Genomic DNA, 14,321 nt, shown 5'->3' on the forward strand with positions numbered 1-14,321 from the left:
CACTTGATTTTTATTAGCAACAAAACCAACTCCCTTATTACGCCCTACTGTAAATTCAGCTGTGCCTCCAACCATGTTACTCCTAAATTGATTTGAAATCCAAGGTCTAATACCTTTAGTATTATTCAGGACATTCTCTTCCTGAATTTTAGCTAAAGAATACGCTTCCACCAAAGTCTTAGGATTAAACATCCTAACAAGAAACCGAATTTCAGGCTTAAGACCTCCCAAAAAACAGCTCAATTTATGGTGTTCGGGCAAATCATGTACCCGATTAGCCAAAACTTCAAATTGACTCTTATACTCTTCTAACCCCCCCAATTGATGGAGTTTAGACAGTCTCCATAGGGTCATCATAGGAAACCTTTCCAAAACGAATTCTAATAGCCTTTGTAAACTCAACCCAACTATTGAGATTATTAGTACTACGAAGTCCTTGAAACCAAATCAGAGCCTTACCTTCCATGTGAAAGGCTGCAAGATTGAATTTCTGATGATCGGGCATAGCATAGTACTCAAAGAATTGGGTTGCTTTATAACACCACCCATCTAGATCGTCACTGTCAAATCGCGGCCTGATAGAATCACCCTCCGAACCAAATTGATCGCCAATGTTGGTGTAAGAAGTACCCGCAGACTGAGCCATATGATTCTTATTTTTGGACGCCCCATTCAACATCTCCTGCATCTTTTTCAACAACTGCTCCTGAAGCTGCTGATTCTGCTCCTGGAGCCTCTCCTCCATCGAAGCAACTGCAACTTGCATATTGACCATAGCTTGCTGAAGTTCAAGAACATTCGGTTCGTTGCCCACCATCAAACGAGTTTTCATGAATTGAAAGGACAAATCGAAGAAAGAAAAGGAAGAATAGAAAGAATTTTGGGCTTTGAAACCACTTGTAACAATAACTGAAGTTCTATTAAGGATTCAACATAGATAAAGGAAGAAATTTCAAGGAAAAAGAAGAAGAAATGAAGAGAAAGATAGGAATTTTATTGAACAAGCCTATTTGAGAAGACCAATCTCCAATTCTTGGCAATTCAAGGAGCCAAGTAACCTCCAGAGTTCACTAGGAACGAATTACAAACAGAATGCCTTCACTCTACCCCTTTCCCTCTCTTTTGTACAACTAAAGAAAACAACTAACATAATGACTAAAACGACTAACTGTCTACAACCGCCTCTCAGCCGTCAACCCGCAACAACTTAAGCACGTGTGCTGATCTTCTTCTCGAACTAACTGCCACATGTCATCTCTGCTTACAGCCATGTGTACCTCTAAGACTGGTCTGTCACATGATGATGATGATGATGATGATGATGACGACGAAGATGAAAAAGAAAGCGAAACGCTAGGTGTTGATGTGAAGAATGTGGACGAAGGCGTGGCAGAAAGGATAAACATAAAAACAATGCAAGAGACAGTGAGTCTTGAATGACGTTAAGTGATTTCAAGTTTGCAACGGGAAAATTTATAAGGTTCCCTTAAAAAAATAAAATATCACAAAACATAAAACGATTCGCTTTATTAATTTTATATATATATATATATATATATATATTGAAAGTAAGAAGAACTTTATTAAAGAAAGCGTAAGGCGTCCCTAAGTACACAGGAAGTATACACAGGAACAACCAACGCTAACCCGCAAAAACCCACAACACCAAGGCCCCAGAACACGAAAGAACCAAAATAAGCTACAAAAGAACCCAACTAAGAACAAGACAACCCACTACCCATCAAGGCACAACACACCTACAACACGTGTGCCTTGCCTTTCCTACGCCTAGAGGGATAGTTCGCGTCACCATAATTGATGGAACTATGCAAATTCAGAAGCTCCCTTTTTCCTTTAGACTTTTGGCGAGCAAAAAATTGGAACTCCTCTTCTATGGCATCCCAAACAGTCATAGCCTCCTCCCCAAAATCCCCATCCATCGCCCAATCTAAGGGCAAACCATCCCAATAATCATCTTCTTCCTATTCCCACACCACAATCTCCCCGTTATGATCAAAACCAACTGGCCAATTCCGAGATTGGGAGAAACCATTTAAGCAAACACTCGAAGGGGAGGGAGGAGCTACCACCCCATCATTGATGTCCACCTGAGGCGATACGGGAGGGACTAAAACTATCAGGGGAAGGTTGAGAAACCCCTTCCTAAAAAGGCCCTGATTCACTGGCGTCACTGACTTCTTCATTGCAGGAGGCCCTGATTCAGAATCGTTTCAGCAGTTGGAAGGTCGAAAATCTGCACACCCCTACAAGGTTGCTTGCTTTTCTTGGCTTTTATTTTTTTTAAGTGCTCACTAGCTAGGAAAAATAAAAAAAACAATTTTTCATCCAAGAAGAGGGGAATATACGCCGCCAATTATTTAGTAATTATTTTAATTAAACTATGATAAGATAATAACCACCTCTTAGAGCTTAGTCCTAATTCAAATGGTTTAGTTATGCTTAATGTTATGAAGATGGAAGAAGAAGAATTTCATTGAAAGGAAACAAGTTGTTTCCTTAGAACGCCAAAAAAAAAAAGGGCTGATGGAAAATTGTATTACGAGTACAAAGTCAACTTACAATATCCCATTTCTTTTTAGGGTAAAAATATCATAAATCCTTGAGTCAACACACAATTTTAAAATCAATCTTTCACTGTTTAAAAATAAACTTTTGCTCCTTAACTTTTTCACAAATTTGAAAGAGGTCTTTCCATCAAATTTCTATGCAATTTTTCGACATCCATTAGTGTCACATCACCTTAAAATAATATATTTTTTTATAATATTATAAATTAAAATATAAAAAATAAATTCTAAGAAACGAAAATCTTAAAAAAGAAGGAAGAAAAAATTCACCCACCACCATCCCCCACCGTTGGGGGTGCTCCCTTGGGTGGCTGAAATATAGTGTCTTCGCGTTTTGACAAAAAAACGAGGTTCACGGTTGGATTTTGAAATCTGGATTTGAGGTCCAAAGGTCTTTCTAAAACTTTCTGATGGGTTTGCATTCAAAAGACGTGAGGTAGAAAGAAGTACACCAATTGTTCAAGAAATTTCCTGATAGATATGTGATTAGTTGGAGGCCTAGAGGATGCATAAGAAACCATCGACAAATCCTCTTCTTCTTCAGCATCTTCTACAGCTCTTTTATCTTTATACTCATCACAAAAACAATTTTTTCAATAAACCCACTATTTGGAGAAAGAAAAGATTGTTCCAAGTACAAAGTCCAACCAAAGTCACACCCGCTACTGCACTCTGAAGCCAACACACCCATTTTACTCTGCTAATTCTAAAGAGAAATCCCAAATGGGTTTTTTGCTATCAGGAAAGAGAGATATTCTGTCATTCTACAAGGACTTTGAGGGAATGATGTGTCTCTTTGTTTTTTGTGTTCAATAAGGTAAAATAGAAGAGTGGAGGGCTGGAAAAAAAAATGAAACAAGCGTTAGAAAGATTGCAGAGAAAGCAAAGCGCCTTGAGAATTCTGTGTTTCACTGTGCTTGCTGATTATGGCACGTAAGTTCCATCATTATTGTAAAAAATTGTTCTTCAATTTCTTTGCTTCCTCGAAACCATTTGACAAGTGAAAACACTGAGTGAATTTTGGGGGAGTATTCCTTTTAGAAAATGGAAATAAAGGCTGGGTGGGTAACTCGGTAGCCAATCCACTTAGATGATATGCATAGGTCTTTTTTTTTCTTTTTTTTTAAAAAAAATAAAGTGCATAGATTAGTCTTCGTTTGATATTTTTTTTTTTTAAAAAAAAAAAAAAAAAAAAAAAAAAAAAAAAAAAAAAAAAAAAAAAAAAAAAAATTGTTACTACTCTTTTCAATAGCAAGTATCTGTTTTTGTTGTTATAATCATAATAGTGTATACTGAAATTTAGGTCTACAAATTCAGATGTTGAAGGCAGAGCTATCAATGAAGATAAAAGTAGTAACATTTGGAGGTATATTCGGTTTTCTGCTCTGTGACTCGAGTGTATCGGGGCAGCGGCTAGCATCCTTCCTAGGACTCACGTCCGTTCTCGGTCGCACTGTTCTTCCACAAAACGCGAAGACACTAGATTTCAGCCACCCAAGGGAGCACCCCCAATGGTGGGGATGGTGGTGGGTGACTTTTTTTTTCTTCTTTTCTAAGGTTTTCCTTTTTAAAAATTATTTTTTATATTTTAATATATATATATATATATATATATATATATATATATATATATATATATATATATATTATTTTAATGTGATGAGACACTAAAGGATGTCAAAAAATTGGACAGAAATCTAACGGAAGGACTTCTTTCAAATTTGCGAAAAAGTTAAGCAGCAAAAGTTTATTTTAAAAAAGTAAGGAATTGATTTCAAATAGGACGTTGACTCTGGAATTTATGATACATTTATCCCTTTTTTTATAAAGAGAGTTCTTATTACGTTAAGAAAAATGCTAGACCTACAATTTTTTTACAACTTGTTGACACGTGTCAACATATGATTGAAGTGCGTTATTATTTTTTTTTTTTTGTAGTAATTGACGTGACTCCAATCTCATGCTAACACATGTCACAAGTTGTAAGAGAATTGTAGGTGTAGCATTACTCTTAAGTTAAATCCATGGGCAGGCAGGAACTGAAAAGTGAGAGAGTACATATGCAGGTTGGCGGCAACAAGTACAGATCCAGGTTTTATGCATTTTGTATTTCACGTAACATGTATAAAATTTTAAAAATAAAAATTGCTTATATTCTAATATCAATTTACTTATTGTCAATCTACCTGTGCTTTGTGTGCCACACCAGACTGAACTGAGCCACTCTGCCAGAATATTTGAAAAACACAAAAATCAACGACAGAATCAATTCCCTGAAAAGTTTATAAGACAACAATCAGAGACTAAGAAAATTGTAAACACCTCTTCGATGGTAGCCTGCCTCATGAAGTAACCTTGAGAAGCAGATCCTTGCCTTCCAAAATGCATTCTATTGTCACACCTTTGGAACACAGAGTTTAAACTGCAGCTGCAGTTCTGATACAAGAAAGACAAATGGATAAATAGAGTGTAACCGAAAATTGGGAAAATAAAGAGACTCATTCTTGGTACACAAGATTCACAGAGAGAGAGAGAGAGAGAGAGAGAGAGAGAGAAGTAATAAGATGTAGCATGCTAGAATAATAGCAAAGATATTGTTCACATTACGGGTAAATCTCTATAGTTCTTGTACTGATCATTTGGTTCACATAATCCAAAGTTTACAATTTGGGGGGGGGGGGGGGAAGAGTGGGAGGGATTGAGCTTGAAAAACATTAACCACAAGAGGTAACTCTCTCTCTTGCACTCAATATCGTCAATTTTTTGGGGGTTTTTCGCCTTTCCCAATAATGTTTTGTAGACTCCTTAGTGAAAATCAAAAGATTTTTCATCCTTCTTTGCGAAGGAGAGAAGTTGTTCTTGGCATTAAACATATTCACTTCATTCTTGGTGCTCGCTATATTTACCGTAATTGTTGATCTAAATATCGAACCTAGCTCTGATACCACTTGTTGTGCAAAAAGACCATAATTACAGTAAATAATACTAAATCTTGCTCTATTCATCCGAACTGTCTCTTGGTGTAGATGTTAGTTAGCCGATCTAATGCAAAGGTAACTTTGATTAGTAAGAATCAAGTCTTCTTCCATGTTGATCACTACCACCCACATCACATGATCACCACACCTATCATAGTCCAACTCAAATTCAATATGAACCTAAAATATTCAAGCCTAAATGAGCCTCAATTCTTATCCAATGCCTAATTCAATTCCTCAAAAGTATCCTGAGTTATTGACTATCATATTCTATACCTACCCTCTAATAAATGAATCACTCCAATCAACTCTTGAATTTATCACTTCAAGATTCCCAATTACGGTCCTATCCTCAATCTCTTAAAACACCTAAGTATTCACGACAATTGGTTCGCACAAAGATTTAGCTCAAATAACTACTCTATGCCTTTTTCAAATTCTACCTCTATGCCTTGAATTATCTCCAAAAAATAGTAAAAACTTAATCATTAACTCCGAAGTGAAGTGTATTACACCAGATTTGAACATACCACCCAAAGCTCCTATAAAGTAATGTCTGCTAACACCTTGACCCTTCAATTATGTTTGACAATCTTGGTATTAGTGGGAAAAAAAAAAATAGAGTTGGAGATATATTATGTCATGAACATAGATTTCGGTAAAGGTAGTCCCTTGGAAGGGTTAAGGAGTGGAACTGAAGAAGCTAACTGAGGAAGCCAAATTAGATTGAAGTAACAAAGAAGTCTCACGAAGCTACTCGAGAGATAAGCTGGCGTCATCTCCAGTGCACGTGGCAGTCAATTGGCTGGAGGAGCGGGTTCTGGTATTCCAGTTGAGCACGTGCTGAGTTTGTTTCAGCAGTGAAGCGTCGTTTTATTCTTTAGAATGAGCGTTTTGTTTACTTGTATTACAAGCATTAGTTTAGTAGCAATATATTCAACCAAAGTGGCTAATGGGATTATTTTTTGTGATTTGTTTGGCAATCTCGAATTTGCCTTATCAATACAGCATTTTCTTCATTCACCCATGCATCTCTTCTCTCAATTCCATTTCCATTTGTATAATTCTATAGCAATTCAGTAACAGATAATCCACCTGTTACAAGTGGTATCAGAGCCCGCGATCGTGATTGAAGCTTATGAAAACCAGGTCTACAACCATGGTGGATGAAGTGCAGCTCTGGAAAGAAGTGAAGTGAAAGATGCAGGGATCAAGGTTACCAACATGCAGTCTGAAATGATGGCCATGCAAACCGATCTACAATTGTCTTTCAAGCAACAGATGCAGACTGAAATGATGGCAATGCAAACCAATTTCAAGACCGATTTGTTGAAACAAATTAAAGAAATAATGGGTGCTAACAACGAACAGCCCCAAGGCCAGCATGATTCAGGGTTTAATTAGGGAACTTATGGACAAAATTTCCACGAAGGAGGTCCAATTCGGGTCATGGGTTTCAGGCTCAGTCGATGAAGTTTGAGTTTCTTCGTTTTGATGGGGACGATCCAGAAACATGGAATTGCCGTGTAGGTCAGTTCTTTGACTACTATGGCACGCCGGACCGTCAAAGGCTCTCCATTTCCTCTTTCCACATGGAAGGTAAGGCCCTTATTTGGTTCCAAGAATTAAAAGCTAGTAGGGGTTTATCTACATGGGATGAGTTTCTTAGATCGTTAAAGATTAGGTTTGGGAAGGGATCTTATGATGATCCCATGGAAAACCTAACAAAACTTAAACAAGTAGGGTTGTAGGAAGACTACAAGACTTAGTTTGATAATCTAGCCATCAAGGTTCATGGATTACCTAAATCTCATAAACTCAGCATGTTTCTTGGAGGATTAAAGGATGAGATAAGGTTACTTGTCCGAATGTTTAACCCTAAATCTTTAATTAATGCTTATTCTTTGGCTCAGATCCAAGAAGAAAGTGTTCTAGCTAATAGGAGGGCAGGCAGAACTGCATGGAATTCTAATCAATTCCATTCAGCCCTTTATGGAGTGCAGGAGTCTCCTGTTGGGTTTACTAAGAGCAGTGGATACATAGGCACTCAGATGACTATGCAGAGTCATCCAAGACCGACTAACCCATCTCAATTTGGAGGGGGTCAGCCTAAAAAAGCTGTTAGGGGTCAGAATCAGAACCAAGCATTGGTTCCTGTGCAGAAAGTAACCCAAGCACAAATGGAAGAAAGAAGAAGAAAGGGTTTGTGCTATTCATGTGACTCCAAGTGGAGTAGGGGCCACGTATGTAGTGTGCCTAAGCTGTTTTTAATTGAAACTCTAGGAAGTACAGGAGGAGAAACTGAGAGAGTTACCACTAGAGGAAGATGACCAAGGAGAGATTTTTTTTGGAGGAATTTCCATAAATCTCTCTTAATGCCATTATCGGGTCACCTAGTCCCAAAACAATGAGAATCATCGGTATTTTGAAGTATCAGAGAGTGACAGTCCTTATTGACTAGGGCAGCACTCATAACTTCTTAGATGTGAGAATTGTAACCATGCTTGGGCTCCAACCCATGACTCATGATGGGGTTAAGGTGAGAGTGGCTAACGGACAATTGGTGCCTAGTCCGGGTAGATGCAGGGAAGTTAGCCTCAAGCTTCAAGGCTTTAACTTTCACACTGATTTCTTTATTCTACCTCTGGGAAGGTGTGATATTGTGTTAGGTATACAGTGACTGCGTACTTACCCAATTTTGTGGGATTTCGAGAAGTTGAAGATGCAATTCTCTTATAAAGGGAGGAATTTGGAGCTACAGGGTATCCAGCAAGGTCCTACTGTGAGTGAGCAGGAAGGGGGTACTTTTAAGCTTTCTAAAGCCGAAAGCAAAGGAGTGTGGCTACAGTTGGTGACTACCGAACTATCTAAGAAGGCAGTTACTCCTGAGTTACAAGGGCCTTTCCAGGACCTCTTGCAGCAATTTGGGGATATATTTTAGGAGCCTAAAGGTCTACCTCCGGTGAGGTCACATGACCATGCCATTCCTTTACAAGGAGTGCCACCAGTCTTGGTAAGGCCTTACCAGTACCCTTTTCACCAAAAAGAAGAAATAGATAAGATTGTAAAGGACCTTCTGCAGTCGGGTGTTATTAGACCAAGCCACAGTCTTGTCTCCTCTCCGGTTCGTTGGTGAGGAAGATCGATGGCACATAGAGAATGTGCATGGATTACAGAGCCCTCAATAAGGTAACTATTAAAGACAAATTTCCTATACCTATTGTGGATGAGCTCTTAGATGAACTTTGGTGGGGCCAAAAAAATCTCCAAGCTGGATTTAAGGTCTGGTTACCATCAGATTAGGGTGGTGGATGCTGATATTCCTAAAACCGCCTTCAAAACTCATGAAGGCCATTATGAGTTCTTGGTTATGCCCTTTGGGCTAACCAATGCCCCCTCAACATTTCAAAGCCTAATGAATCATATTTTTAATCCTTATCTTCAAAGGTTCATACTAGTATTTTTTGATGATATACTAGTGTATAGTAAGGATGAGGAGGCTCACTTAGGCCATTTGCGGTTAACTCTTGAACTACTTAGACAGAACCAACTCTTTGCTAAGATATCCAAGTGTAGGTTTGGAGTTGCTAAAGTGGACTACTTAGGACATATTGTCTCTGCACAAGGTGTTTGTGCCGACCCAGAGAAGATTAAGGCCATGGTGGACTGGCCTTTTCCTAAGAACACCAAGTCTTTGAGAGGTTTCTTAGGCCTCACGGGCTACTACCGCAAATTTATTAAGGGGTACGGCTCAATTGCTGCTCCCTTGAAAGCAATGTTGAAGAAAAATGCATTTTGCTGGACAAATTTGGCTAGGGAGGCTTTCCAGTCCCTTAAGGCTACAGTGACACATCCCCAGTTTTGGCCTTGCCAAACTTCTCCCAACCATTCATTATTGAATGTAATGCAAGTAGTTTGGGCATTGGGGCAGTTTTGATGCAAGACAGGAAACCGATTGCTTATCTAAGCAAGGCCCTCAAGGGTAAAGCCTTGCATATGTCGACCTACGAGAATGAGCTTTTTTCCCTAGTTACAACCATTCAAAAGTAGAGACCCTACCTATTAGGGCAATTCTTTATTGTGAAGACGGATCAACAAAGCCTCAAATTTCTATTAGAACAAAAGGTGGGAACCCCTTTTCAGCAGAAATGGCTAACTAAGCTGTTGGGGTATGATTTTATTGTTGAATATAAAAAGAGAGTTGATAACCGAGTGGCAGATGCCTTGTCCAGAAGAGAAGATTGGGGTACTGAGGTGGCTCTACCCCTATTGTCCATTCCTCATGCTGATTGGGTGGAGGAGTTAAAGGCTCAATATTAAGCTGATGCAGACTTATAGCTTCTGTTGACACAGTGGCATAGACGGGAGTTTGATACTCGCAAGTAAGCCTTGAGAGATGGCATCCTATTATACAAGAATAGAATTCTTCTCGGTCAATCTCCAGAACTTAAGCACAAGGTTCCATCCTTTGTACATAGTGATCCTATGGCGAGTCACTTGGGTTCTATGAAAAAACCCTACACAGAGCAAGGAGAGATTTTTATTGGAAGGGCATGTGAGGGGATTTGAAGCAGTTTATTAGAGAGTGTGAGGTCTGCCAGCAAAATAAGTATAAGAATGTCTCACCTACTGGTTTAGTGCAACCACTCCCCATTCCTACTCGAGTTTGGGCTGACATTTCCATGGACTTTGTGGAAGGCTTACCCCTTTCTAATGGTTACTCAATTATCATGATAGTGGTGGATAGACTATCTAAATATGGTCATGTTACTGCTCTCTCTCACCCCTATACTGCAGTCACAATAGCAGGGTTGACGGTTTGGCAGATACTTTTCAAGAGCCGACAGAGCTGAATGCGGTGATTGAAGGGAGGGATCCGATGTCAAGGATTCTTGGCCCAGGCTCAAGAAGTGTCGGTGGAGGTTCATTTACCTGGCTAAGGAATTTTTCAAGGGAGCTGGTTGTATCTCGGTCGAATGGGTGGGGGCTGCCGTTGAAGCCCATTCAGAACTATCTTTTTAAGTAGGCAAAGGATGGAGTGGGGAAATCAAACAACCAACCAACTGGGTGCTCAGATTTGGTTGAGTTTCAAGAAGGTGATCAGCATAAGACAGTGGCAGACAGTGGGAAGGTTCACTGGGAAGTGGATGTCGTGGAAAGTGAAGGTAGGGTGGGAGCCACCGCTAAATACCTATACTAATGCAGAGGGGGATCTCTCAGGGTACTCTGATTGGGTCATTCAGCGTGCGAATGAGATTTGTCCCATTTTAGGGATATCATTTGAAGGTCATAAATTACAATTGCTGGACTTTTTGTCTTTTATTGAAGCGAACCAGCATTTAGGTGAGGAGGGAGCTCTGTCCTGTGGGGGGAAGAAAGGAAAAAGGGAGGTTAAGAATTTGGAGTGTTCTATTAACTATGATGATAGAGGCTCTTGCTCAAGCCGTGGGAAAAGGAAGACGAGAGGGTATCAAGTTGTGTTATGAAGCCAAGAATTTTGTCATGGAATGTGAGGGGGCTGAATAAGAGAAAAAAAGGCCTAAGGATTAGTAACTTGCTCAGAGAATGGAAGGCAGATATTATTTGTTTCCAAGAAACTAAGGTTCATGGCATTTCGAGTAGCTTTGTGCGTAGTCTCTGGGGCTGCAATCATGTGGATTGGTGTTGTCTAGACTCCAGTGGGGCCTCAGGGGGCATTTTGATTATGTGGGATAATAGGGTGGTGGAGAAAGTTGATGTGTGTTTGGGGGCCTTCACTCTTGCAGTTTCTTTTAGGAATGTAGTGGATCGTTTCATCTAGGCTTTTGCAGGTGTTTACGGTCCGAATTCTGACATGGATAGGAGTCTGCTTTGGGATGAGTTGGCTGGGATCCTTAGTTGGTGGAGCTTGCCGTGGTGTATAGGTGGCGATTTCAATGCGGCTCGTTTCCCTAGTGAAAGGTCTGGTGAGGGTAGTAGGCCTGCTATGAGAGAGTTCTCTGATTTTATCTCTGAGCTGGGTCTCATGGATTTTCCTCTCGCATGGGGTGCTTTCACTTGGTCACGTACTTTTGATCCCCCTGTTTGGTCGAGGATAGATCGTTTTTTAGTCTCCCTTGATTGGGAAGACCGGTTTCCTGTGTCGTCTCAAAAGAGGCTTCCTCACCTTTATTCAGACCACTTTCTGATTCTTCTTGATTGTGGTGACTTCTCTAGGGGGAACAGGTCTTTCAAATTTGAGAACATGTGGCTTAAAGCAAAAGGTTTTGTGGGGAAGGTGAAACAATGGTGGGATTCGTACTCGTTCCAAGGTGCCCCTAGTTTTGCCTTTGCTTGTAAACTAAAGGCTCTGAAAAAGGATTTGAAGATTTGGAATGAAGAGGTTTTTGGTAAGGTAGAAAGGAACAAGAGGAAGTTGTTTGAGGATCTTCAGGCGTTTGATGATATTGAAGGAAGTAGGGCATTAGTTGAGGAGGAGATTCAGAAGAAGACTGAGATAGTCAGAGAGATAGAGAGGTGTTCTCTTTTGGAGGAGGTGAGCTGGCGGCAGAAATCTAGAGTATTGTGATTAAAAGAAGGGGACAAGTGTACTAAATTTTTCCACTCCATAGCAAACTCAAACAGAAGGTACAACTCTATTGACTCTTTAATGATTGGAGATATTCTTTCTTCCAATAAGACAGAAATTGGCAATCATGTGGTTAATTTCTATCAAAAGCTCTTTCATGAGCCGAGTAGGTGGAGGCCTAGGGTGGATGGTTTGTCCTTTGATTCTATTTCAAATTCGGATGCTAGCTGGTTGGAGAGAGCGTTCGAAGAGGAAGAGGTCAAGAAGGTAGTGTCAGCTATGAATGGAGATAAGGCACCGGGTCCTGATGGCTTTTCTATGGCCTTCTTTCAAGCGTGCTGGGATGTCGTGAGAGTGGACATTATGAAGGTTTTTGATGAGTTTCATGCCAGAGGCTTATTTGAGAAGAGCCTGAATGCTTCGTTTATTTCTCTTATTCAGAAGGTTCCAGGGGCTAACTCCATCAAAGATTTCCGGCCTATTAGTTTGGTGGGAGGCATCTACAAGATTATTGCTAAAGTTCTAGCAAACAGATTGAAGTCAGTCTTGGAGAATGTCATTTCCAAATCTCAGAGCGCTTTTATCAAAGGGAGGCAGATTCTTGATCCGATTCTTATTGCTAATGAATGCATTGATAGTAGGCTTAGATCAGGGGTGCCAGGCATCATTTGCAAAATGGACCTGAAGAAAGCATACGATCATGTTAACTGGGATTTTCTTTTGTATATGTTGAGGAGGTGTGGCTTTGGGGAAAGGTGGTGTAGGTGGATAGCTCATTGCATTTCAACTGTGCGGTTTTCTGTGTTAATCAATGGCTCCCCTTTTGGTTTTTTCAATAGCTCCCAAGGTCTGAGACAAGGGGATCCTTTGTCACCCCTATTGTTTGTTTTTGTGATGGAAGCCTTGAGTCGTATGATCTCAGTTGCAGTTAGGGGAGGTTTGCTGGAAGGTTTTAAAATAGGTGATACAAATTTTTCGCATCTTCTGTTTGCAGATGATACACTGATTTTTTGTAGTGCTCATTCTTCTCAGTTACGTAATTTGCGGAGTCTCTTCCTCCTGTTTGAAGCAGTCTCGGGTCTGAAGGTTAATTTGGCAAAGTCTAATTTAATTCCCGTGGGGCATGTTGATCAAGCGGAAAGGCTTGCTGATATTTTAGGGTGTGGGTTTGCCACTTTGCCGATTAAGTATCTTGATCTTCCTTTGGGGGCTTCCTATAAGTCTACGCATATTTGGGACGGGGTTGTTGAGAAGATTGAACATCGTTTGGCTAGTTGGAAAAGGTTGTATCTCTCTAAGGGTGGTAGAGTAACCCTTATTAAGAGTACTCTTGCAAATGTGCCTACTTATTTTTTGTCTTTGTTCCATCTCCCGAGGAGTGTTGCTGCTCGATTAGAGAAGCTACAACGGGATTTTCTTTGGAGTGGATTGGGTGAAGAATCTAAAGTTCACTTGGTGAAGTGGTCGAAAGTCTGTTCCCCAATTTCAGATGGAGGGTTGGGTATTCGGAATTTTTTGTTGTTCAACTTTGTTGGGTAAATGGTTGTGGCGGTATGGAATAGAGAGAGAAGCTTGGTGGAGAGTTGCGGTGGATGCCAAGTTTGGTAGTTTGTGGGGTAGGTGGTGTTCCCGCGAGCCTATAGGTGCTCATGGGGTGGGGCTGTGGAAGAAAATCAGGAAATAGTGGGGGAGGTTCTCTGGTCTCTCTAGATTGGAAGTGGGGGATGGGGCTAGAACAAAATTTTGGCATGCTCTGTGGTGCGGGGATAGGGTGTTGAAGGAAGCTTTTCCTGTTCTGTTTGGTATTGCTCGAATGAAGGATGCTTCTGTTGCGGATAATATGGAAGTTTTGGGCGGATCTATCCAATGGAATGTGAGCTTTGTTAGAGAGGCGCATGACTGGGAAGTGGGTGCATTTGCATCTTTCTATCATGTGTTGCATTTAGCCACGGTGAGTAGAGATCGTGCTGATAGGCTTAGGTGGGTCCCTTCTAAGAAAGGGGTGTTTAAGGTGAAGTCCTATTTCAGCTCTTTGGCCGGTTGTGAGGGTAATCATTTCCCTTGGAAGAGCGTGTGGAGGACTCAGGCTCCTTCGAGGGCGGCTTTCTTCGCGTGGTCGGCAGCACTTAGAAAGATTCTTACAGCGGATAATCTCAAGAAGCAAAAGATCATCATTGTGGATAGATGCTATTTGTGCAAAAGAGATGG

General features: G+C 40.5%; 1 protein-coding gene across 1 annotated transcript in view; it reads right to left on the reverse strand.

The window, feature by feature from the left end:
• LOC133861315 (uncharacterized) overlaps positions 1-14,321 on the reverse strand; it is a 49,902-nt gene that overhangs the window by 19,566 nt on the left and 16,015 nt on the right. Inside the window, exons 2-3 of the mRNA XM_062297065.1 lie at positions 4,911-5,024; positions 4,775-4,813 (exon numbers count right to left, since the gene is read on the reverse strand). Of these exons, the coding sequence (XP_062153049.1) occupies positions 4,775-4,813; positions 4,911-5,024 (153 nt within the window). The remainder of the gene's footprint in view (positions 1-4,774; positions 4,814-4,910; positions 5,025-14,321) is intronic.

This window comes from Alnus glutinosa, chromosome 2 (assembly GCF_958979055.1).
Source record: "Alnus glutinosa chromosome 2, dhAlnGlut1.1, whole genome shotgun sequence".
Taxonomy (NCBI): domain Eukaryota; kingdom Viridiplantae; phylum Streptophyta; class Magnoliopsida; order Fagales; family Betulaceae; genus Alnus; species Alnus glutinosa.